At 40.9% G+C, this 24754-nt stretch overlaps 1 protein-coding gene across 5 annotated transcripts in view; it reads right to left on the reverse strand.

Moving 5' to 3' along the window:
• Positions 1–24754, reverse strand: part of CDIN1 (CDAN1 interacting nuclease 1) — a 180382-nt gene that overhangs the window by 47994 nt on the left and 107634 nt on the right. The window contains exons 11-12 of one of the 5 annotated variants that reach the window (XM_075426918.1): positions 2862–3012; positions 125–2023 (exon numbers count right to left, since the gene is read on the reverse strand). The exons of 2 other annotated variants lie outside the window; for them this stretch is intronic. In XM_075426918.1, coding sequence (XP_075283033.1) covers positions 2877–3012 — 136 coding nt within the window. In that variant the 3' untranslated portion in view covers positions 125–2023; positions 2862–2876. Of the gene's footprint in view, positions 1–124; positions 2024–2861; positions 3013–14508; positions 14654–24754 lie in introns of those variants that run through there. 2 more of the 5 variants (XR_012764593.1, XM_075426924.1) reach the window with 2 other exon arrangements.

Below are 24754 nucleotides of genomic sequence, written 5' to 3' on the forward strand. Positions count from 1 at the left end.
AGAATTCATTAGCACACTCTACAGAATACTCCATAAAACTGGATTTGGCTTTAATGTTAAGGTCCTAATGACTACAGTGTTGTTTAAGAAAACAAAACCAACAGACAACCCACAAACAAACAGTAGTCTCTCCTCTTTAATATTAAATATGATGTTTACATCTGATAAACAGAGAAAATACACAAATGATGTTTTTTTTGCAAGACTTAAGTAGAAATAACAAATCATTCTTAATTTTTTTAATGTTCTGCTTTCAGCACTAAAAATAGCGACAGCGTAATTATTGTGGTGGTAAAGGTTGTTCGATAGTACGTAATGAAATTAGTAAAGTATGTACGCTTTTGTGGCTTATTTCATCCTCAATTTAATACAAAGATTCTTAAAGGAGGCAATATATAAAGATTAGGTCAAAGCTCTGATTAAAGACAGCTGTACTGCTTTCCAACCTGTTATGTCACAGCATTAGGTAGAGGAATAAATAAACAAATACAAGCCTAACCTGATTTACCTGTGTGTCCCCACATAAATTTGTTTAATGTAAAAACAAATAAAGCAAAGCTTTGATGGAGGTTGAGCAGAATTTTCAACATCTGTGCAGATAAATTTAATTTATTCAAAAAGAAAAAGCAGCATTAGCGCATCATGTAAAAGCTGATTGAGATGATTTCATACAACAGAAAGCATATGCACCAGCTAAAACAAACTCAGTTTGCCCTTAAAACCCATTTCACTCAGACAACCATTACTGCTGAATTTTCTACCACAATAATGTTCTCTTCTTGATTTTACACACTTCCCTAACTTAAACCACAGTTAAAAGTCCCAGGGGCAGCAACACGCCAAATGCAGCTTCTGTGTAGCATCAGGCAGGTACACTTCACAGATTGGTTCTGGGTATCTTTACGGGCAGATCCTTAAAAGCTGGTCAGGTAAAGTCAGCTAAGCACAGGATCTTAAACAGCTGAACATAAATGAGTTACATGTGTTTGAATATTTTTTAAAAAATAAATCTTTCCACTATAACACATTCAAACCCAGGAAAATCATCTCTGTGCAACAATAACTCACTGTAGTGGAGCTATATTAGCTTATCTCTGCAGCAAGGGACAGAGTACTAGGAAGACTAAAGAGATTTTTCCCCAAAATTAAAGATTAGTCAAAATGATAAACTCATGCCTGTAACTTACCAAAAAGTGTTAAAGCAAGAACTAAAAATTAAAAATAAAAATACTAAGTACTCATCTGAAAACTATAGCTGAAAAAAAAAAACCTGAATAGGATTAAAAGCCTTTTAACACAGGGGAAGACTGCAAAAAGTCTGCATGTGATGTTTGAAATCATACAGGCGCACAAAGTATCACCTCAACTGAAAAAAAGATGATGAATATGCACCACAGTGTTTTAAAGACCCTTTCCTTATGGAAGAGGTTATCAACTTGTGCCTTAAGGAGGCTGTTATCACACCTTTAACTCCACAGCAGAATCCATACCTCTGCTTCACTTCTCTGAAGATCTGAACATGGTGAGCATACGTGCAAAACTCCCATTGACTTTTTAAAATTTGTCCTTTCCTAAATGCCAGTTAGCAAAGAAAAAAGTACTAAAGAGTGCCAAGCCCAATAAGCTGCTATCATTAAGAAACCTCTAACTGAGAGCAGAAACCTGAGACCCAATGCTGCCCCTCTGAGTGGTGATGAGGATGGCAACAGAGTGAGATTGAACTCCTCAAAACTTCCAGGAGGGCTAACAACCACCTCCACGTACCTCTGATCTCGGTGGTTCCAGCAAGAGAAAAACAATGCTCTTGCAACTGTAATACATAAGTACGCAAGAAACTCATGCCCATTTGTGTGCTTTATTTGTCCTGTGGAACTGATCCAGTATGAAGCACTGTTTTATCATTTTTTTACTCCCCTTCTTGAACACTGGGATGGTAATCTTCTTCAGAAGTAAACCACACAGAGAGCTCCCACACATTGTTCTTTCGGACTTCAGTACGCCAGAAAATTGCATGTTACGGTACCTATGGGGGTCAAGACAGATTCTTTCCTTAAAGTCAGTTAAGAGAAAAATTCCTAGGTATAGATTCCCCAGGGGGTGAGGAGGAAAAGACAAAACACAAGTTATTTTTGAGTCATTAAACTACTTACTAAAAAGCCCACAAAACTAACCCCAAGCTTCACAAGCTCATATACAAAAAATTAAATCCTTACTCTTCACTTTCACCCTCCCTAAAAGTCCCCTAACTTTTTAATTGTTAACTTGGGATTCCGTCATTGATTTTAGCAGTCAGATAGTGACTAAACACATATACGAATTATTGTCTCAAAATCTGGCTATTTACTGTAACAGCCAGAATTTATATGATCCTGTCTTACCACTTGGGCTTTATGAGCTTATACGTTACATATATAAGCATTATATGTATAATATATATTATATTATTATGCATTGTATTGTTTTCAGCCCCAGAATAACAGTCTTTACCAATTTTCCACATCAGTGTAGGTGTTTCAGTCCGATCACTGGCACTGAACAAATCTGTGAGTGAAACCATGAAAAAGCCACTTATTTTTAAAGGTGACCCTGTAACAGGGATAAGAACTGGAAGTTGCACCTTTCAGCCTCTGCATTTTTGTCTTTGTTTAGCAGGCCAGAAGAAGCCATCCGGAAGGAAGGAAGATTATGAGTATCTAGAAACTAGCTGTTTGACAGAGACAGAAATGCTGATAATGAGTAGGTTGTGTCTGTCTTTTTTGGCTGATCACAACAGAGGGCTGAAGCAGGAGTTCAGCTGAAGTTCAGGGCAGATGCTGCCATTAGTTTACACCGCAGGAAAGTAAAATCACTTCCGGATTTACCTCTTCCTCCCAGCATCAGCGCTGAGCCATGCTGTGTTGCAGAGTCACAATGTCAGTAGGAAAGCAGTCTTTTAGCAGGATGCCACGTTCACGGTGGCAGTCCAGCTCTTCAATAAAGCCATACCAGTAGATGACTAATCCAGGGCCAAATCTGTCAAGCAAAAAGGAAAATGACCTTCTGTGATTCTGCTATGTGAACTTTAATTTCCCACCTCTGTGGTTCCAACACAAGTAAATCTGTTCATTTCACTGCAAAATTGGAGAGAGTATTTGACCTCCGTTTAATTTGCAAATTTTAATCAATGTTGAATTATGTTATTAACACCTGATTCCATCAATAAAAACACTATTTAGAGACACAAACAATCCACATCAGAGTTTTGTTTTTTTCTTTGAATAGTCTGCATGTATCAGTAAAAAAAGACCTATGTCTTAAATATTAAATAACATTTAGTAACTTTGATATATACAGAAGTCTCTCTTGCCACGCACTCTGCTTTTTCAGATTTGGGTGTGCAGGCATTAAAAACACAAGGGTTTACGCAAGTCCCAGTTCATGCAAACTATAATACCATGAAGATAACAACGCATCCTTAAAATACAGTCTCTACAATGAGCTACTATTCAGGCAATTCTTAACGTAAAGCACAATTCAGAAAGCAACCAAAAGTTTCTGCTGTAAGGTCTCTGCGATGTGCCTCAGGAATTCCTCAGATATTGCTAACGCTGACTGATCCCCAGTAGGCAAGCTCAGGAAGTAGCCCCATGGACTATTTTACCCATCAGGAAGTTCAGACCTTCAGGCTGGGTTCATAAAGAAGTAATCACTATCAATCACTGTGTACTGCGATATGTTTTGCACATCAGTTTCACATTTTTCCTACTGAGAGCACTTAATTAAAGGGCAGCACTACTTTTGGTGTAGTGTTGCAGGAATTTTACAGTGAAACCATAAATTATGAATGTTGGGTTAGTAAAAGGATGTCTAAAAACAGAACTGCTCTCTGTAGTTTAACATTACAGCAGTCTGTACAACATTAGGCCAAAAAGGTTTTTCTTTCCTTGATTTATTATATGCTGTAGCGAACTTGCCAAAAACAACAGTGCAGGATGAGCTGTTAGATACCGTCTGTACAAGAAAAAGTTCAATAGAATGTCATGTAATGGTTTATATGCAGAGCTGTGCTCAGGATTCAACCAATATGGTAGCCAACTTTTGTTAATGTTTAATTGTAATAAAAATGTGTTGGGGTGGGGGTGGGGGTGCACGGTAACCTAAATGTCCACTTAGCAGACAATGCAAGAACTCAAACCCGTGGGTAGTGCCAGACCGGCTTCATTAGGGTGGTTTCTTCCCAACAACGGAGGGAAAACGCTGTTTGATGTGCTCATGTAATGGAACAGGCATCAAAGGAAGAAGAAACCCCCGTGGCTTCCTCCTGCAGTTTCAATTAGACATGGTAGTCTTCTGCCTGAAACCGCTGCATAGAGATGTAACATTTCAGTTTATGGCTACTGCTCTTCAACCCAGAAGTGGTCAAGTAAATTACCCCTCAACATAGCTGAGGCAACACTGGCAGCTGCGCTTTTTGCAGCTCAAAGATGATATTTGAAAGTGGAAAGGTTAAAACTCTGACAAATCCAGCTATACCAGCTAAGGTATTCAAACATGTTTAGCGTTGAATAAAGTACAGACTAGTAAGTGGTTCCTACGGAAGGACGATGCTGCCTACACTCAGTTCCGAAGTTTACTCTGGCTGGGCAACAACTTCAGACTCTACTCTTCTCTCCATTTTCCTTTGCTGAAGTTCATGCGGGGCCATGATGTGCACAACCTCACTGTACCGCGGAGGCCAGCTAGCCTAGCAGCAGCGAGGAGCAAATAGCAAGTGGAGCCAAGGACCGATGCTCACTGTCTCTGGTGAGAGCCCGTAATTTGCTGATGTGCAGTGGGCCTACTTCTGTTACTTCACAGGCTACGTATCTGGTCTCACATCAACAAAACACAGCAAAGGGATAACTGGGGGTGGGGATGTACCTATGTACTAACCAAAGTTATTTTACTAGTGAAAATCCCCAGAAGACAGGGAGCAGACCTTACACTTCTAATGGGCTCTTTTGCGCAAGGCATAAGCTATGAAATGTATGCAAGTACTCATGCATTATGAGCACGTGTGCCAGGTAAAATCCTAACGCTAATGAGCAGCTGCTCAGCCCAAGTTTTGCAGGGCTCGCTTTGCTCTGTGTGGCAGTCTGAATCCCCTACCCACCATCAAATGCATGGGGCACTCTGCTGAAGTAATTTGTCAAGCTGTTTTTTGAAATTGAAATTTTTAATAAAATCAGTATTTCCAGACGCCTCCAAAGGCTAATTTATGTCTTTCTAGCAAATGATCACAGCTCAAGCACAATTCTTCAGGAGTATTTTGTGCTTGAAAAACTATGTTCAGAAATACCAAATCTGATGATCCAATTTATATACCAGAACATCTACATACTGTTAATTGCAGGAGCAAGTACATCTTTAGCATAAAAACATCTATCAATCCTGCTTCTGTCTGTGTTATTACAGCAAAACTACTTGCCCTGTGCTGTGCTGCCTAGGTTGCACTTTTTTCCACTATATTGTGTCATTCCTTCTATTATAGCTGTATTTCACACAGCCCATATGTATACTCCGATAAAAAACATACCATACTTTTGTTTAAAACCACTTAAGTGCGGTACTTAAGACCAAAATTAACTTGTTGGCACATTAAGCATTTGCCACTGACTATCAGGAACTCCTGCTGCTAAGTGCTAATTTCTCTCTCATTAACGCCCAGAGTTGGCAAATCACAAACAATGCCACTGGTTAATTACTGCTGCCTTAATTTGAAAAGACACTTAACCTTTTTGTGTAAGGGGATGAGGTAGGGAAGTGTAACCTAGAAGTAAGAGCTACCCTTTTTAATTCAACTCCTTTCAAAGTGCAGATAAGATACCATGAAGAAAGAAACTCAATGCTGTGAATTACAAACTAAAGCTACAAATATATTTCTGTATCAACCACAACATTTAACAAGTTAGTGACTAACCCTGGGTTACACAGGGGAATAAACTGACAGAATGAATGCTTACGTAGCATTGCTATGGAAAGGGGACTCATTTAGTAGCTCTGAGGAGGAGAAAAAAAAAACTTTGAATGTACTAAATGGTTCTAAAACTATATAGATATGGTATGCAATATAGGCCAGGTTATCCCATTTCATACGAAAGACACACTGGTGAAAGCAGGCAAGCTTCCTTCAGAATATAATAAACATACCAAGTGAAAATCATCCCCACAGGTTGCATGAGTTTGCTTCCAAACCAACCAATAAAAATGTAGTTACCACTACATGAATCCTGTTTAGGTCACTATCTAGTTTGGGCGTTCGAAGTTGGCCAAAGCCAAAGCAGCTGCATCTCCGTGAGGGGCCAGGGTGCCAGAAGTGCCAGAAGGGTGACAGACAGGCTTACGACCCCACGGCATGGCAAGAAGGGAGCAGGATTACAAAAGCCCACGGATTCGTTTAGGCTTAATTCAGGCTTGATATAGAAGACTAAATTTAGCCTAAGTACTAAGGGCAGCAGACAGTGTCTTTCAAAGAAGCAACTGAAGCTTTTGAGATAGATGCTGGAGATGGTAAAATATAGTTTGAGTATAGTTAAATACAGTTGCAGGCTCAACAGTGCTTTAGATAAAACTTAGGTCTGACCATACTATTCTAAATAAGTCAGCTTTGCACTAATTTAGGAGTGTTCAGAGGACCTGTTATACCAGTTTAACAACACCAATTTTGAAAGAAACCCATAGTTAAAGGAGTATAGATTTGTACATCACTACTCCTGGGACACTGGGCTTTGTTCCTAGAAAGGAAGGACTTGCACAGAGATACACTGAAAAGTCAGGAAGGTAAAATTCAGATAACCCAAAGCCAAATGGTTCTTTTTCTTAAAAAAAATAAAAATTGCATCTTCGAATAAGCCAAGGGATGACTTACGAAAAAAAAAAGGAAAGAAAAAAACTAAGTAAAATGTGACTCTGGGTTTAGCTTGCCCTCCAGTTGAACCAGTTTTGTGCTAGAAAAGAAAAAAGACGTTTATTTATTTATCAAAGTGGCCTAGTAGGCTCACACATATTCTACTTCACTTGAAGAGAAACTACTTTCTAGTAATGTCTTTTCTTCTGGAATGTCTGTGTGGGGTCCATACTAGCTTCTAAGGACTTGTCTAGACATGCGGTTGTTGCAAGCAGATTTTTTCACCATCAAAAAGCCTTGCATGTGGTTTTATGAAAAATGCATTTTCAACACGCTGCTCAATACTGAGCAGAAATGTAAAACATCTTGCAATTGTTTTTAAATAAATGTTCACTTAATCTATTCTTAATCTATTTGTTATAGATAGGTTGTATGCATCTCAGCATATTTTAATTCCAAGAGACTCCCACAATGAAATGCTGTCATATGAATTATGATTTCCAATATGCATGTATTTAAGCAAATATTTTATCAAACAGATTCAGATAAGTATTCACATTATATGAAAGCATATCAGTCTGCCTGTTTGATGATTGTAATTACGAAGGTCACATCTGAATATGTCTTTGAAGGACTGCATTCTGATCCCTTGCTTTTTAACGTCAAATCATCAAAACTGCCAGCTAAAAAGCTGGCTTTCCTTCCTTGTTTTTCTTTTTAAATATCAAGCAAATTTGAGCCTTACCCCTTCTACATCACTACTTACTGCCTGGGAAAAGGGAATTACAAAAATTCACAAATAAATGATTACATTCTAAGTCAATTTAACATGGTTCTTGAGAATCACAGTTGCGAGTAAACTGGTTTTACTTGTAGTACTCATAAACCCTAAAGATATAATAATTAACTCCCCTATAATATCTAGTAAGTTTACTGTTTAAGGACTCACAACATTATTTTAGTGTACTTGTAGAAGTCTCATTTGTGACAGCAGAGGGAATTTAGATATCGGCAGAGCTAGGCTAGTAGGCAACAACTGCAGACAGCATCTTCAAGTAAGGTCAATTGGCATCAGTCAGCCGACTTCCTTACGTCTAGCCCAGTTTACTACTGCTGATGACACAGTGTTATATATATTGGCAAACATTTAATAGCCACTGCTCAGAAACCGACTTTGATTAGCAAGAAATTTTCCATTTAAACAGCTACCACAAGCCTAGTTCAGATTAGTTGATAACAAAGTATTTCTGCTACTGTTCATTTATACAGAGTTTTAAAATCAAATAAAGGTACTTGTGCACAAAGACAGTGCATTGTAAAAACCCTGAATGTAATTTAAAGATAACTGTGGGGTTTTATTCTCCCCGTCACTACTTAAATCCTCCACGCACTTTTGTGCTCCAGTGATACACGCACATATCAATTTAAATAAAAGATGCCTTCAAGGCATTACACAGCACTTTATTTCTTTGACTACACAAAATGTGGTCAAAAGACAGGAAAAAAATTCAAATACTTCGTAAAATCAAATAACCAAATTACATTTTTTGCTTTAAAAATCTGATTCTTAACTTGTAAATCAGAAGGCTACATAATTTTTGGGCCCAACTCCCTTAATCTACTTCATATAATCTTCTTGCAGTAGCAACTGCACAAAAATAGAAATGAAGAAGTTTACCAAGTTTTGATCACTTGTCCATGGCACTAGCAAGCACTATATCAAACCTCACACACAGAAATTAGCAGTGTATTACGTCTCAAGGATCCAGGCATCCAGTTTATGCTGCTTAAGGTAAAATAAAGCAAATAAAACCTAATCTACTTTAAGCTTGGATGTTACCACAGTAGTTGGGGGAAGTCTTATTTTTACTGAAGACAAGGAAAAAAAAATAGTCTATTACTGTTCTATGAGACTCCTGTTTCTAAGGAGGTCTTCATTCAAAAATTTCTTTTGGCTGAGAAAGGTAGGCATTTCCATGAATTCCAGATCTTGATGTTATATACAATTGATGTGGAAGTCGGGAGTTGTCAGGTGAAAAAAAATGTGGATGGAAACTAATATCAGGCCTCTGTCTCTATAGTCACACCTCTCTTGGATATCCGTCTTTTTATTTCTGCAATGAGACTGTTAAGGCATCAATCAAGCAGCAGCATTTAATCAGGCTTATAATATGATTTAATTGCTTTTGGCATTTGAGAAATAAAAACAAACCAAGCGATATTTATGTGGATATAAGAGACCATATAAAATATTTTAGAATTTTGCACAGCACAACTTTTAAATGCATATTAATAGCATGCACCAAAAACTGCAAGTCACTGTCATTAAAATATTACAAATACAATATAACTTTTAGCTGCATAATACATTTTTAATAAACAAACTTTTTCATTTTTAATAAACAAACTTTTTTCATTTTCGGCGAAGCTACTGAAGGTGAAGGGTTCTGGAGCAGAGGCTCGCGCCGAGGGACCCTTTCTCCGGTGGCAAAACCGCAGCGGCGAGGCGGCAAAAAGCGCCGAGAGAGAGAGGAGACCCCAGCCCCCCCCCCCCCTCAGCGGGAAAGCGGGAAGTGCCAACGAGCAGCAGCTCTGACTCAGCGGGGGCGGAGTCGAGTGTGACAGCGGCCAAACCCCCTCAGGGATAAGAGCAGCCCCCAGGGAGCGCGAGCGACCAGGAGCGCGGGCGAACAGAGCCGGCAAACAGAGGCGGCGCAGCAGCCCGGGAGCGGCGCAGCAGTTCGCGCGGGCAGGGCGAGCGGGGAAGGCGACTGGCAGGGTACAGCCACCCCTTCTGGCAACTCAAGTAGTGGGCATCGCTCTTCCAGGAGATACTCTAGCCATGGTTACCACCCGTGGTAAAGGTGTTTCTCGAAGCAGTGTGGGGACCCAGACGGAGGCCCCATGCAAGAACGCGGGTGTCCAGGTCTCTGGCTGCAGGGAGTGCCTGAGCCTGGCGCTTGTACCGGAGGACAGCAGAGACAACGGCTGTGTTCGGTGCGAGCAGGTGAATGACCTGCTCAGCCTGGTGGCAGAACTGAAGGAGGAAGTGGAGAGGCTGAGGAGCATCCGGGAGTGTGAGAGGGAGATCGACTGGTGGAGCCGCACCCTACCCTCCCTGAGGCAGCGGCAGCAGGAGGCGGCTCCACAGAAAGCAGAGAACCCCCATCCCTCTTGCCACCGAGCAGAAAGAGGGGGCCTAAGAGATGGGGGGGAATGGAAACAGGTCCCTGCTCAGGGGGGCAAGCGAATTTCCCCCCAGCCTCCCTCACCTGCTCAGTTGCCCTTAAGCAACAGGTATGGGGCTCTGGAATGTGAGGGACTGGCCACAGAGGATGTGGGTGAAGGTGAGGCTCCATCCAGGGGGTTGCCTAGAACGAGTCAGACAGCCCCACGTATTACAACTGCCTCAACTAAGAAAAAAAGGAGGGTCATTGTCATAGGTGATTCCCTTCTGAGGGGAACAGAGGGCCCGATCTGCCGACCGGACCCATCCCACAGGGAAGTCTGCTGCCTCCCTGGGGCCCGGGTTAGGGATGTTGCGAAGAAACTCCCTGGTCTGGTGCGGCCTTCTGATTACTACCCCCTCTTGGTAATGCAGGTTGGCGGAGACGAGGTAGCAGAAAGAAGTGCCAAGGCCATCAAAAGGGACTTCAGGGCACTGGGGCGACTGGTTGAGGGATCAGGGGCGCAGGTGGTGTTTTCCTCCATCCCATCAGTGGCAGGGGACAGCACTGAAAGGGGCAGGAAAACTCACCTGGTTAACAGGTGGCTCAGGGACTGGTGCCATTGGTCAAATTTTGGCTTTTTTGATCATGGGGAGGTATACACAGCACCGGGCCTGCTGGCAACAAGTGGAGTTCAGCTATCACAAAGGGGGAAAAGAATTCTTGGCCACGAGCTGGCGGGGCTCATTGAGAGGGCTTTAAACTAGGTTTGAAGGGGGAAGGGGATATTGCCCAGCTCACTAGGGATGAGCCTAGGCTTAGAGTGCCAAGGCCAGGGGTGAGATTGACAGCCCAGCTCAAGTGTGTTTACACCAATGCACGTAGTATGGCCAATAAACAGGAGGAGCTGGAAGCCATTATACAGCAGGACGGCTACGACTTGGTCGCCATCACAGAAACGTGGTGGGACAACTCGCATGACTGGCATGCTGTCATAGATGGCTACAGACTCTTTAGGAAAGACAGACCAACAAGGAGAGGTGGGGGAGTTGCTCTATATGTGAGGCAGCAACTGGAATGCATTGAGCTTGGCCTGGGGGCAAGTGAAGAAGGAGTTGAAAGCTTGTGGGTTAGAATTAAGGGACAGGCTCACACGGGTGACATTACGGTGGGTGTGTACTACAGGCCACCCGACCAGGAGGAGGAGGTTGATGAAGCCTTCTACAGGCAGCTGCAAGCAGCCTCACAGTCACAGGCTCTGGTTCTCATGGGGGACTTCAACCACCCTGACATCAGCTGGGAAGACCATACAGCTAGGCAGGTGCAATCCAGGAGGTTCCTACAGAGCATCGATGATAACTTTCTGATGCAAGTGGTGGAGGAACCAACAAGGAAAGGCGCGCTGCTGGACCTTGTGTTAACAAACAAGGAGGGACTGGTGGAGGACGTGAAGGTTGGAGGTAGACTCGGCTGCAGTGACCATGAAATGGTCGAGTTCAGGATCCTGCGTGGAGGAAGCAGGGCGATAAGCAGGATCAAAACCCTGGACCTCAGGAGGGCTGACTTTGGCCTCTTCAAGGAGCTACTGGGAGGAATCCCGTGGGCCAGGGCTCTCGAAGGCAGGGGGGTCCATGAGTGCTGGTCGCTTTTTAAACAACACTTCTTCCATGCACAGGAGCAATGCATCCCCCTGAGAAAGAAATTTAGCAAAGGAGGAAGGAGACCTGCATGGTTAAACAAGGAGCTTCTAGCGGAGATCAGGCAGAAGAGAAAGGTGCATGGCATGTGGAAAGAGGGACAGGCCACTTGGGAAGAGTACAGAAACGTAGTGAGAGCATGCAGGGATGCGACGAGGAAGGCCAAGGCTCACCTGGAATTGAAGCTGGCAAGGGATGTCAAAAACAACAAGAAGGGCTTCTTCAACTACATCAGCAGCAAAAGAAAGGCTAGGGACAATGTGGGGCCGCTGCTGAATGAGGCGGGTGTCCTGGTGACGGAGGATGCGGAGAAGGCAGAGCTAATGAATGCCTTCTTTGCTTCAGTCTTCAGTGCTAAGACTGGCCCTCAGGAATCCCAGGCCCCGGAGGTAAGAGAGGAAGCCTACAGAGAGGACGACTTTCCCTTGGTCGAGGAGGACTGTGTGAGGGATCGCTTAAGCGATCTGGATGTCCACAAATCCATGGGCCCCGATGGAATGCACCCACGAGTGCTGAGGGAGCTGGCGGATGTCATTGCTGAGCCACTCTCCATCATCTTTGAGAGGTCCTGGAGGACAGGAGAGGTGCCCGAGGACTGGAGAAAGGCCAATGTCACTCCAATCTTCAAAAAGGGCAAGAAGGAGGACCCAGGGAACTACAGGCCGGTCAGCCTCACCTCCATCCCGGGAAAGGTGATGGAGCAGCTTATCCTGGAGGCCATCATGAAGCAAGTGGAAGAAAAGAAGGTTATCAGGAGTAGTCAGCATGGATTCACCAAGGGGAAATCATGCCTGACCAATCTGATAGCTTTCTACGATGACATGACTGGCTGGGTAGACGAAGGGAGAGCTGTGGATGTTATCTACCTTGACTTCAGCAAGGCTTTCGACACAGTCTCCCATGATATCCTCCTGGGGAAGCTGAGGAAGTGTGGGCTGGATGAGTGGTCAGTGAAGTGGATAGAGAACTGGCTGAATGGCAGAACTCAGAGGGTTGTCATCAGCGGCGCTGAGTCTAGTTGGAGGCTGGTGACAAGTGGTGTCCCTCAGGGGTCAGTACTGGGCCCAGTCTTGTTTAACTTCTTCATCAACGACCTGGATGAAGAGTTAGAATGTACCCTCAGCAAGTTTGCTGACGACACCAAACTGGGAGGTGTGGTAGACACACCGGAAGGCTGTGCTGCCATTCAGCGTGACCTGGATAGGCTGGAGAGCTGGGCAGAGAGGAACCTGATGAGGTTCAACAAGGGCAAGTGCAGGGTCCTGCACCTGGGGAGGAACAACCTCATGCACCAGTACAGGCTTGGGGTGGACCTGCTGGAGAGCAGCTCTGCGGAGAGGGACCTGGGTGTCCTGGTGGACGACAGGTTAACTATGAGCCAGCAGTGTGCCCTGGCTGCCAAGAAGGCCAATGGGATCCTGGGGTGCATCAAGAAGAGTGTGGCCAGCAGGACGAGGGAGGTTCTCCTTCCCCTCTACACTGCCCTGGTGAGGCCTCATCTGGAGTACTGTGTCCAGTTCTGGGCTCCCCAGTTCAAGAAGGATGAAGAGCTACTGGAGAGAGTCCAGCGGAGGGCTACAAGGATGGTGAGGGGACTGGAGCATCTCCCCTACGAGGAGAGGTTGAGGGAACTGGGCTTGTTCAGCCTGAAGAAGAGAAGGCTGCGAGGGGACCTTATAAATGCCTACAAATATCTGAAGGGTGGGTGTCAGGAGGATGGGGCCAAGCTCTTTTCAGTGGTGCCCAGTGACAGGACAAGGGGTAATGGGCACAAACTGAGGCACAGGAAGTTCCGTCTGAACATGAGGAGGAACTTCTTCTCTCTGAGGGTGACGGAGCACTGGAACAGGCTGCCCAGGGAGGTTGTGGAGTCTCCTTCTCTGGAGATATTCAAGACCCGCCTGGACAAGGTCCTGTGCAGCCTGCTGTAGGTGACCCTGCTTCGGCGGGGGGGTTGGACTAGATGACCCACAGAGGTCCCTTCCAACCCCTACTATTCTGTGATTCTGTGATTCTGTGAAACTGTCGAAACACATTATTCACTTGCACTTATTCATTCAGATCTGAGTACTGTTCTCCAGGCAAATAAAGGATTTTTATAATCCTCAATGACAAGTTCGGGTTTTTTTAAAATATAGTTCTCATGGAAATTAACTTTTAAAAGCTATGATTAAATAACATTAAGGTTACACTGATTTACAAGGATCAAGGCTTTCTAAGTGAAGACTGATGCAGTGAGCGAGACAGAAAACACACACTGGCCCAAGGCAGCTTGTCATTAAGACGAGAGCGCCTTGAGTGAACTGCAAATTTCTCAAGTTTTGTTGGTTCATGTCCTAACTTCTGCTGAAACATATCATTTTGTTGTTTATTAACAGTATTCCAGATGCTCATCTCTCAAAGGGGCTGTGTGTATGTAAGGTAAAACTTCTTTCTTTCCCAATTTCAGCATCTTCAAAACCAGGTAGATGCTTTGCACACCAGACTGTAAGGTTTTGTGTTGTAAAGAGAGACTATAAGGTGCGCTTTATGCCTGCACTGCAGGATTGCGCTGATGTACCGAAAATTAACGTGGTACTCACGTGAAGATTTTAAGAAAAGAAATTTTTAATCCTTATACTGCTGGGCTGTTTCATGGAAATTATGGCCAAAGATGTCTCTAGCTGTAGTGGAGATCACTGGGGGATGCATTTTGGAAACCAATGCATTTTAGCTGCCTGGAAAGTCAGTTCCAGTATCTATCTAAAATAGACAATAGACAGCGTTCCAGGTATCTTACTTGGTTATTTGGAGAGATGTCCAAGTTTCCCCGAAATATACAGATCTTGCATCACTTCACCATCTCAATACAGGGCAAAGGGCCTTCAGGCACCCTGGATGATGGGTGTAACTAAGCAAAAGAAGCTCAACCAGAAAGTCTCAATCTGAAATGCACGATATAAGAAAGCTTTCTACATTTTTTTCTGAAGTTTCATAAATCCCTTTCTGATGGAGACAGTCTAATATTCTATATTAGCTGTTGCATCCACATATTTGTCTTTTATAATTCCAGGTTAGTACATTGTTTTAGTGTACCTCTACAAGTGCATTAATGTGCTCCTGTTCAAAGCAGCAATACCCTTCCATCCTGCAACATGCAATTTGACAGCTAGTTTACTAAAGCTATGCTACTTCTATTCAAGTTGTGCTACTCGTATTCACCAGTTGAGACACTGCAAGAATGTTGCTATCCTTTGAAAAAGTGGGGAGAAAAGGTGGTTGCTTGCATTACAGAATTATTCCATATATTGTCGCTGGAAGCAACGCTTTCTGCTTACACCCAGGCAAAGTTTCCTGAGGTACTTGCTTGTTACTCAGCTTCCCTGAGAAAACCGTAAGCTATTAATTCACTCTCCAGAGACTGTCGATGCAAGGCCAGTATTGTGTGATTCTGCACATCCGAAGCTGAGGATCAGTGTTGAGAGGAGTTACTGAGGTTATTCTAAACATTTTGTTAAACTCACAGCAGTCCTCCCACAGGAATGCTTGGCTGCAAACTACCTCTTATCCCGGGTGACAGAAAACATGAGAAAAGCTTTTGACTACAGTTAGACTGAGGTCCAGGCAGCCGTAAGTGCTGGTCAACTCATGTTGCTGTTAGGTGATTAATAGTTGTTTATTTTTAGGGCTGGAAGTAACAGGCCATCCTAAGGGCAGTGCAAGATGATATCTGAATAATCAGTGAGTGCCCCAAAGTTTGCAGCAATTCTTTCTTTCTCTGCAGCTGTTTATCTGGTGACAGTGCCTGCCAGAGTGACAGGATATGGCAAAAACGCATTTAACAGAGGAGGCAGAACTGCTCTCACAGCAATTGATTTTTGTTTAATAATTATTGTAAAATAGAACCAAACTAATTGGAAAAGTTGTTCAGCAAATTTTGATAGCAGAAATGTTGATAAATAAATGTACTATATACCCGTGTGTTTAGCATTTGCTGAGTATAAATCTCAGAGCCAGCATTAAAGCTATCTCAAGACATTTTGAATGAATTATTAGACAATTCTGTATCTCTGAATCCTTATACACAAATATACAATAAAACAAACAATGTAACAGATGAATTAACAAATGGAGGACAGCTCGTTTGGGCTTCCAACTTCCCAGATCAGAGAACTAGTCCAAGACTGGATAGTAAATCACACTGAGTATCTTCACACAACGTTGCTTAGCAGTTAACTGCCAAACATACTACTGTGCATAACTGACAGGCAGAAATATTTTATGTGTGATGCTGTACTTAAATTTACTGTCTCTCAAAGTGTAAGTCACCTATCCATATTAAGCGGGGAATAGATGAAAAAGAAAGTACTACGTCTGCTGCCCATTACTGTGGCACCTGATGCCCCCCCAGAAGGAAAGCAAACACCTCCTCTGGCCTGGAATATTGTTGCTGCCTTTGGAATCCAGTGGCAAACTGTAATTGTGCCCGGCATTACGAATTTTCATTACGAATCTATCACTTAGGTCTAATGCCTGAGGCTCTTCAGCTTGTCTCCCAGTTGATACACATACCCAGGACCTGTACAATTCAAGTTAGCCCTGCCCCACCTCGTATTTGAAGATAACTTAAATTTTAGTTGTAATTCAGGAATGCATCCTGAGATACACAAGTCTTAAGTGGCAACTTGTACCACCTGCAAAATACCCAATCTCTCAGATAACTACAAGAATATTTCAGGTTTTAGGTGGAGGCTGTTCTAGAGATTTTAGGAGACCATCAAGGCAATTTGTAGAATTGTTACATTCATTATTAAGATCAAATAAGTGCATAACTGGGGAGGTGCAAAGAAATCTACTTTCCTTTTCCACACAGAACAGCTTTTTGCCTTCTGTCTCTTTCACTTTCTATGCGTGAGTGCGCACGCGCACACACACACACACATTCTGTATCTATCAGCCAAACACAGCTCTACTGCTTGCACCTTCTGAAAAATTCATAATGCTGTTTAGATTTATTTACAAGTTATTTGTTCTTTCTTAGTATATACCAACACTAGAAACAATTTCATTTCAACTTTCTTTTGCTTACTACGTACTGAACCTTTCTGGGCTCACTGTTTGGGTGCAGAATTCTGTTCAAAATGAAGATATACGAACGTACATTGCTGTGTAAGGGAGCCTAGAAGGAGGGAGAGGAAGAATCACAGGAGAATGCTATCACTTGTGAATGCTTAAAAGCAACAGCAGATTAGTCATGATAGCTGGTGACGTATTACAGTCCACGTCTCACGAGAATTGAGCGAGAAGTCTGCAGCATGACAAAATCACGTTAGTATGAATATTCTCCCTCATACAAGAATATGTTAAAAATAGCGGAAGACAAGTTGGACTCTGTATTCCTGTGGGTTGGATGTTTTTTTTAGTCTTTGCCACGCAATTGCTAGATCGATCTTGTATCAAGACACTTACTCTATATATGGCATTTGTATGCTAGCTGTTCCCAAATATGGTATGAAGGTTATTATCCCAATAGCCACAAGGTCTCTGTTAATTATACCAAAATCCTTTTAGACAAATTCAAAACAAACTGAGAGCGACTACAGTTTTTCTTCCAAAGGTCAGTATAATATACACACCCATACTATTTAATTGAAAGACATCGTAAAAAACTGCTATATTGAAAATGGGAGTCTAACGTCATCAGTGGGTAAGATATTAATAAAACTTATGCAAAATGTTGCAACATTAACATTATGTGTGATACAAAGATTTTTCTCAGTTTTTGCTGGTTTAGGTGTCTGGTTACCACAATTGTTAAATATTTTACACATTTTAATACAACACAAAAGAAGAAAAAATCCATTAAGCATTAAACTTCTAGTACCGAATAATCTTTTTGCCTTAAATGTTTCTCTTACTCAGTTTTATTTTATATGCAGTGTATTTTATAAAAGAATATTGTTGGTTGGCAGTTTTCTAATCTTCTAAGGGCAGCAGTCTCTTTTTAAACAAAATAGAAAAAATATGAGTTACTGAGTTGCTAGTCGTATTCAGTCCTGCTCCCTTTAAGACAATAGCAAAACTAATAGGGAAGAAAAGCAACAGCAGGAAGAAAAATGATGAAATAGAGCTTTTCCCTCCAAAGATAAACTAAGCTTGCAAGTAAGCAGCTTGGAACACCACAAACAGCCAAACACCAACCAGTTTTACCAACCTTTCTGAGATTTGGCTAACTTCCACCTGAGCATAGTTACCTTCTTGTTTTTTGGTCCTTATGTTGCCTAAAAGCTGAGAGTAAGTACATTAAGTGATAAGATTAGTATCTGTTGTGAGCAGCTGTTGCTCCCTCTCCCCCATCAGCCAAAAACTGTGAGGAGTTTTTTGTTTTCTTATTTACTTTAAAAAGTGCTTATTTTCTGGTGTTCTGTGTGTGTGTGTGATTGCAATGCCAGAGCATGCCATACATTCAAAACGTAACGAAGGACAGAGGTTAAAAATGGTTCCTGAATTCCACGGTTGCTGTACTCATACAGGAACCTCCCAGGAAAGCGCTCTCTCACACAAATCCACTTGCCATGAACAGCCATAATGCAGCTTAAGCAGAGCTGCTGACACAAGGGTTCCATCTGCTCCAACCTGAGCACAGGTCACTGAGTATGCTGAAGTTGGGAATGACACCTTCAACTTGAACTGAGTAATGGAAGCCCAATATAGACAATAAAAGATACTGAATATATTTTTCCTGTCAGTTCCCTGAGTTTATAGAATGCTTGCAAAAGAGGGGGGCCCTGTCTGCTCAAGCTAAATCTTTGCTAGCTGGAAAGCCAAAAAAAAAAAAAAAAACAACAAAAAAACCCAAAACCAAAAAACAGGGAAAAGTAGAGTCAATAAATAAGTGAGAGGGGAGAGCAACTGCACCTCATTAAATTAAACAGTGAACATTTAGGCAATTTGAACTATTTCCTTCTACTTCTAGGATCTCTCCATACCAACCCCTGACTTTTGCTAAAGATTTGAAAATGTCTTACTGCACCTTTGAGGCATCGTGGTTTTTACAAATTAGTATTTCTACACTTGAGATAACTTGCACACGCAGTTTTAAATACCTGAATTGACTTAAGAGGTAGGCCTGTGCACAACAGACTTGCACACCTCAGTTAGATACTATATATTACTACATGCCAATACAAATACACTCAGCAAGTCTGGCACTGTCTTCCTGAGGAATGAGATGAATCAGCAATGGGATTTGGAGCTTTTCAGCACCAAGCCTTTGCTATGTTGAATTCCTCCAACGGCAAAGTTATTTCCATCAGGCTACTGAGATGCAAACTACTGATTATCACTTGAAATAGCATGGTACCTTCTGTCCTGCTTACAAAAACCAGCCACCCAGTCAAAAAAAACAGCTGCCCCATACTCCTCCTCCCCTCAGAAGTATCTGACAGCCAGATGTATACATGGATGCAGGTATATACATTTTTTTCCTGAGGCCCCCCTAGCCCTAAAGCACTAGGATGAACTGGTAAAGGAAAACTTGCACTGCTCATACAGGTATCGTATTTTTGCCAAAGGTAAATAGGACTTTCACTTAGAGATTGGAATATCTCTCTCTCTCCACAACTGCTAAATCCACATTAACATTTTTAAAAGCTATTTCTAAAGCCACACCAATAGATTAAGCATTATTTTTAGTAAAGTTCAAAGAGAAGAAAGAGTACAGCTTTGCCTGCTCTACCTGATTTCACTATGGCAACAGCAGAAAAACGGTAAATTCAGGAGATTAAGAGAGCTACAATTCTTGCTGAACCAGCAAAAATAAGAATTAAAAATTAATTTATCATTTCTTGATTACCTACAGTTACTTTTGAACCATTCTTTAATTCAAAAAAATCAAGTCAAACCACATCAAAATGACAGAAATGGTACAGAACAGTATAGAAAGCTGTTTGCTCAAGTAATGTGTTTCCACTTTAATGTACTTATTTGCTTAACACCGCCAACATTTAGTACTGTGCAAATTTATGGAAATCTGACTTTAAAGAGCTTTGTGGCACCGAGTGATTTTTAATTTTTAATATACTTACACTGAAGTGACTTGCTGAGTTTCTGGAATAAATGAAATATAACTGAGAAGCACGTAACAATGTCTTGTGACAGGCTGTGAGGTAACATAGGCAGTAACATGTCATCACTGTGGGTAAAATAAGCTGGTTGGTTTTACACTGGTTTACTTTGCACAAAAGTCTGTCCCACGACTATAAAAAAGGATCGATAAAACCTGATAGATTTGTAAACTTTTTCCAAGGGCATTTAAGCACAATTGTGCATTTGCACAATATCCTACTTACACACTGTAGGAGCTGGGAGATTGTCTAATATTTATGTTAGAGGAACTTAAACTGTATTTCACTTTTTGGAAAACAAACTCAAACCAGATACTGTATTTGGATTGCTACTGTGTAAATACATAATAAACAAAATCTAGTAAAAGAGCAGAAGTGGTGACAGTAAAGGAAAACTTTTGCTTTGTTGATATCACTGTCTGGCAGCCATGATCAATCTTAGAACATTTGTTGTCTTAAACAGTAAAAATCCAGACACTAAAGCAAATGATTTTTTGCCAGTGTTCAAGTTCTCCACTTCTTTACCACAGATAACTATTCTGACTTCTGTACATCATCTGCAATTTAACTGTAACATGCCCAAAATATTGCTACAGTTCTTTTCAAACCTACATATAGATCTACAGGTAGTAATAAAGAAATTATATTTCCCTTTGCATTCCCACAGGAAGAAGAATCAATCTGAGTAACAGCTGACTGGCAAAGGGATGCAAAGTGACGCAGCTAAGGAAAGGGCAAAACAATCCTATGAAGCACTGGGAGAGAGATTTTTAGTAAAAATCTAGAAATCTTGCATTTCCTTAAAGAGTTGCTTAGCCCTCAGCTGGAAACCGTAGACTGGTCGTTCGAGACAAACATACAATGGCCAGATATGGAGCATGGCTACTACAATGTCCAGGGAAATGAGCAGTTGCTCACAGGAAGGCCTAGATGAGTTTGGCCTTTCCAGCCTAGGAGAGCAAAGGCTGAGAAGAGGTGTAATTGTCCTCTACCAACATGTCAGGGAGAGCGATGCTCTGGGTCTACAAAAAACTTCCAGTAAGGGCAATGGGACAAAACAACTGTAAACGATTTTAAAATCCCACTTGGTAAATTTAATGAACAGGTTATAAGACATGGTGTTTATGATAGCTGGGGACTAGACACAGTGACAAAATCTTACGCATTTCTAAATGCAGTACATGAAACTACTAATACAAAATATTCTCTCAAGCAATTTGAAATATAACCACTGATAAGAAAATTAAATGCAGACCCAAATGTTTTTTCCCTACCTGAGGAAAAAAGACAATGCCTTTATAAGACAATGTATACTTATAAAATGAGACACCAGAGTGTTACTCAGCATGCAGGAAGATAAGGAGTTTTAAAAAAGGTAAGATTAACAGGAATCTCCTTTTCAAATGAGCAGTCTGAATCTGAACCATTATTTATTTGCCCACAGACACAGCTTAATAATTTAGTTTTCATAAATAATAATGGACTGCCTGATTTTTACCAAAGGTAACATCTTCAAGTTGTAGAGGTTCTCTAGGGTTGGAAGATAAATACATAAAGACTAGCAAACTGTTCTAATAGAAGAAGTATATACAGCTTTTCTAATTTCTCGTTTTGTTTTTACAAAACAAACGCACAACCTCAAGCTCTGTTGGTTCGGTGTTATCCAGGTTACTCTGCCTAATCCTCGAGCCTAGGGCACAGTGAACAATCAAAGGTATGCAAAAAGAAATGTAAACAACCACCAAACCTCAAATATCTGAGTGAGAGCTCTGTCACTAGTTCCCTGTCCTAATTTTCAACGAAAAAACATTTTATTATCTGTAAGCAATACCCACGCCACTCACACACTCCTTTTCTTTTTTTTTTTTAAATTAATTTCTGGATTCCTTTCAAGGCTCTGGTTGTACTGTACATAGCTCTAAAAGGCTCCTGGGACCAGGTGACCGCCTCCTTGCCCCTGACCCACCCGGAGAAGTGAACTCAATGTGGATACCGCAGTGCATAAAGCACAGACCAAATCTAATGGTAAGCAAAGCCATAAAATTCTAAGTGGAGAATTTTTACGTGTAAACCAACTTTTTGGCAGAGATATGCGTGACAGGTGGGCTGCCTGCTCATAGAGTATAATGTAATGCCTGCCACCCTCAGCAAACCTGCCCGCAGTAAAAATGGCAGAATAGGGCTGAACATTTTTGCTTACAAATAGAGCTTAACTGAACAGTAAAACTGAACCAAGCAATAGCAACTGAATCAAATGTGACAGCAAAAACCCCATTTTATGCACACACTTTATTACAGTTCTTAACTTTGTGTTTGTATAGCTAGTGAATTTATGCTTCTGCATGTCTAAAACTGAATTACACAGACACACACAGTGGTAATTTTCTTTATAGTCAACTACCAACTGAATGAGTGTAAAAGAGGGCGACTATTCCAGGAAAAAACAGTGTATACTCAACTCCTTTGTCTTTCCTGTCTAGACACTTACAGAACAAAAACATTTACTGTAAGGATGAGCCATTAAGTGTCAGAAATTAGATTCAAAGTGTGAAGAAAGAACTACCTCTATCTACTTCCATGTAGTGCTTCTAGCAAGAATCCTTTTCATATGACACATATTTTTGGGATACTTAAACAAAAAACAAGTGGCATGAGATGAAAAAAGCTTTACAGAATATACCATCAAAGTGGATTCAGTCTTTGTGAACACAAAAGTGTAAAAAGATATGTGAAGCAGAAGTGTGATGTGAAACATCTGGACAACAATTAAAATAAAAATCCAAAAAGCATTATGTTAGAAAAGCAGACAGTTAAGCCACAGTCCTCATTCAGCATTAACTGGCACCTCCAAACAAACATGCACTAAAGGCTGATGATAAATAAGCAAATATGAAATGATGACACCTAAATGTTCGCCCAATTTCAGAAATACAAATGGTCTAAGTTAAGTTATATGAGAAGCAAGCAGCCACCTTTTCTGACTTTGTATATAGGGCTAAGTGAAATATTATCTATTCTTAGGATCTTTCCATAAAACAAGAGAAACAAATTCAACAATTTTAGCATACTATCAGATAGGTGAGTTTAAATATGAAGCTCTTACTTAGCAATACATGTTTTAGCTAGATAGCTTAGCTTTTTCAATGACTAAAAAGAAAAACAATCCATGAATTGTAAATTAAACACCAGTTTTTAAAATATTAATTGGAAGTAGTGAGCGAATGTGTTTGGGGATATTTCTGACCTATCACTCTATGTTAAAAAGATCATCTTCAAACATTTTTTTTTGTCTTGCCCAAAGACTAATTATTACAATGCTACTTTTACAATAAGTGAAGGCTAAATATTTGGCTCTCAAGAATGGTATTATGGGGAATGTGTATTATGTTTACTGTTATTTGATGATGAAATGTCAACAGACTAAAATATTTCTACAATAAATTATTGCATTCAATAAAAGCATCAATAGTTTGCCTGGTTTTAAAATACAATTTCACTATAATGCATTGAAAGAAATAGCACTAATGTAAAAGCCCTGCCATGTGCATTAGTCCTTATTAAACCACAGCCCCCCAGCCCCCTGCTTTAGTGTATTGTTAGAGGTCTGACAAACCCACAGCTACAAGGAAATTCAGAGATCAGACTAAAAATCTTTACTTACCACTTTGTGCCTAGATATAATAATTCACTGACTGTATTAAGCATGGGCTAATAATTCTGAATTCCCTGTCTTTGTAGGTTTAATATGAAGCCATTACAATAGACAGTATCTTTAAAAAAAGAGTGCCTAACGTTAAGGATGTTGTGCATACACACACACGTATTACATAAAACTGTTTATATATATGGTCTTTTTTCAAAAGAAGTGGGGGGCAAAATGTTTTTGATTACCTCACTGAAACACAAATAAAGAAATATCAGCTGTTCAATTAAGAGTTACAGCCATTGGACTGTATGATAGGGACTTTCCAAATACAACTGAAGAAAATGTATCTCATAAATAATGCTCTGCCCATTAAGGTAAAGATAGTCAACTGATAGTTCACAAGATGCAATAAGAAAAAGCAAGGTGGTCAGCATGATGACAAAGAAATTTTTGCAATAGTTCAAAATGAAGAAAAGCTATTAATGAATAAAAAAATTACTCTTCTCGATATGAAATGTCGTTTACTACTTCTGATTTTTACCCCTGTTTTGAAGCATTCTATCTCATTCACAATTCCCTTACATGCATGGAAGGTAAACAGATGCAATGAAATCTCTCATGACACTAAAGCATCTCACACTTGTGTATTTTAATTTCTGGCATACATTATGATCCATTCTTAATGGATTCTCTGTTCTTAGGCCATTTTGATTATGTCAGCATGTATTTTAGGCATTGATCAGCAACTCCATTTGTCTTTTATATCACAATTTGACATCAATACAAGAAACAGGATGAGATGCAAACAAAATGATATAGAATTACTAAATAATAGTTGATCATGAATTATATTTGTGATGCATGACTTGTCAGTACCGGATTTAGCAGTAGGTAATGAATGCTTCTTTGTACTGCACTCCCAGAAATTCAATAAAAGCAAGAAAAAAGCTGCTTTCAATGTAAAAAAAAATACAATTACCAGTTGCTAATCACATCTAAGGATTATTGATCTTTCTTACTAAGAAGTCAGAGATGGACATTAGATGCCTCTTCATAGTTACTGCTACCAGCGATCTCAGGTGGATGTCTAGTAAAGAACACTTCGAATAAAACATTGCTGTTACTGGAAAGCTCTCAGAACCCAACTTGATTCCAGGAAGTCACTTTCCCAGTTGTTATTCCCAACTGTACATGCACCAGAGAAGCAGTGCAGAATGCTGATGGATGGGAGTTGGAAACGGCTTTAGCTGTACCCTTAATAAATCTGAACACTC

Source organism: Opisthocomus hoazin, chromosome 7 (genome assembly GCF_030867145.1).
Source record: "Opisthocomus hoazin isolate bOpiHoa1 chromosome 7, bOpiHoa1.hap1, whole genome shotgun sequence".
NCBI classification, from domain to species: domain Eukaryota; kingdom Metazoa; phylum Chordata; class Aves; order Opisthocomiformes; family Opisthocomidae; genus Opisthocomus; species Opisthocomus hoazin.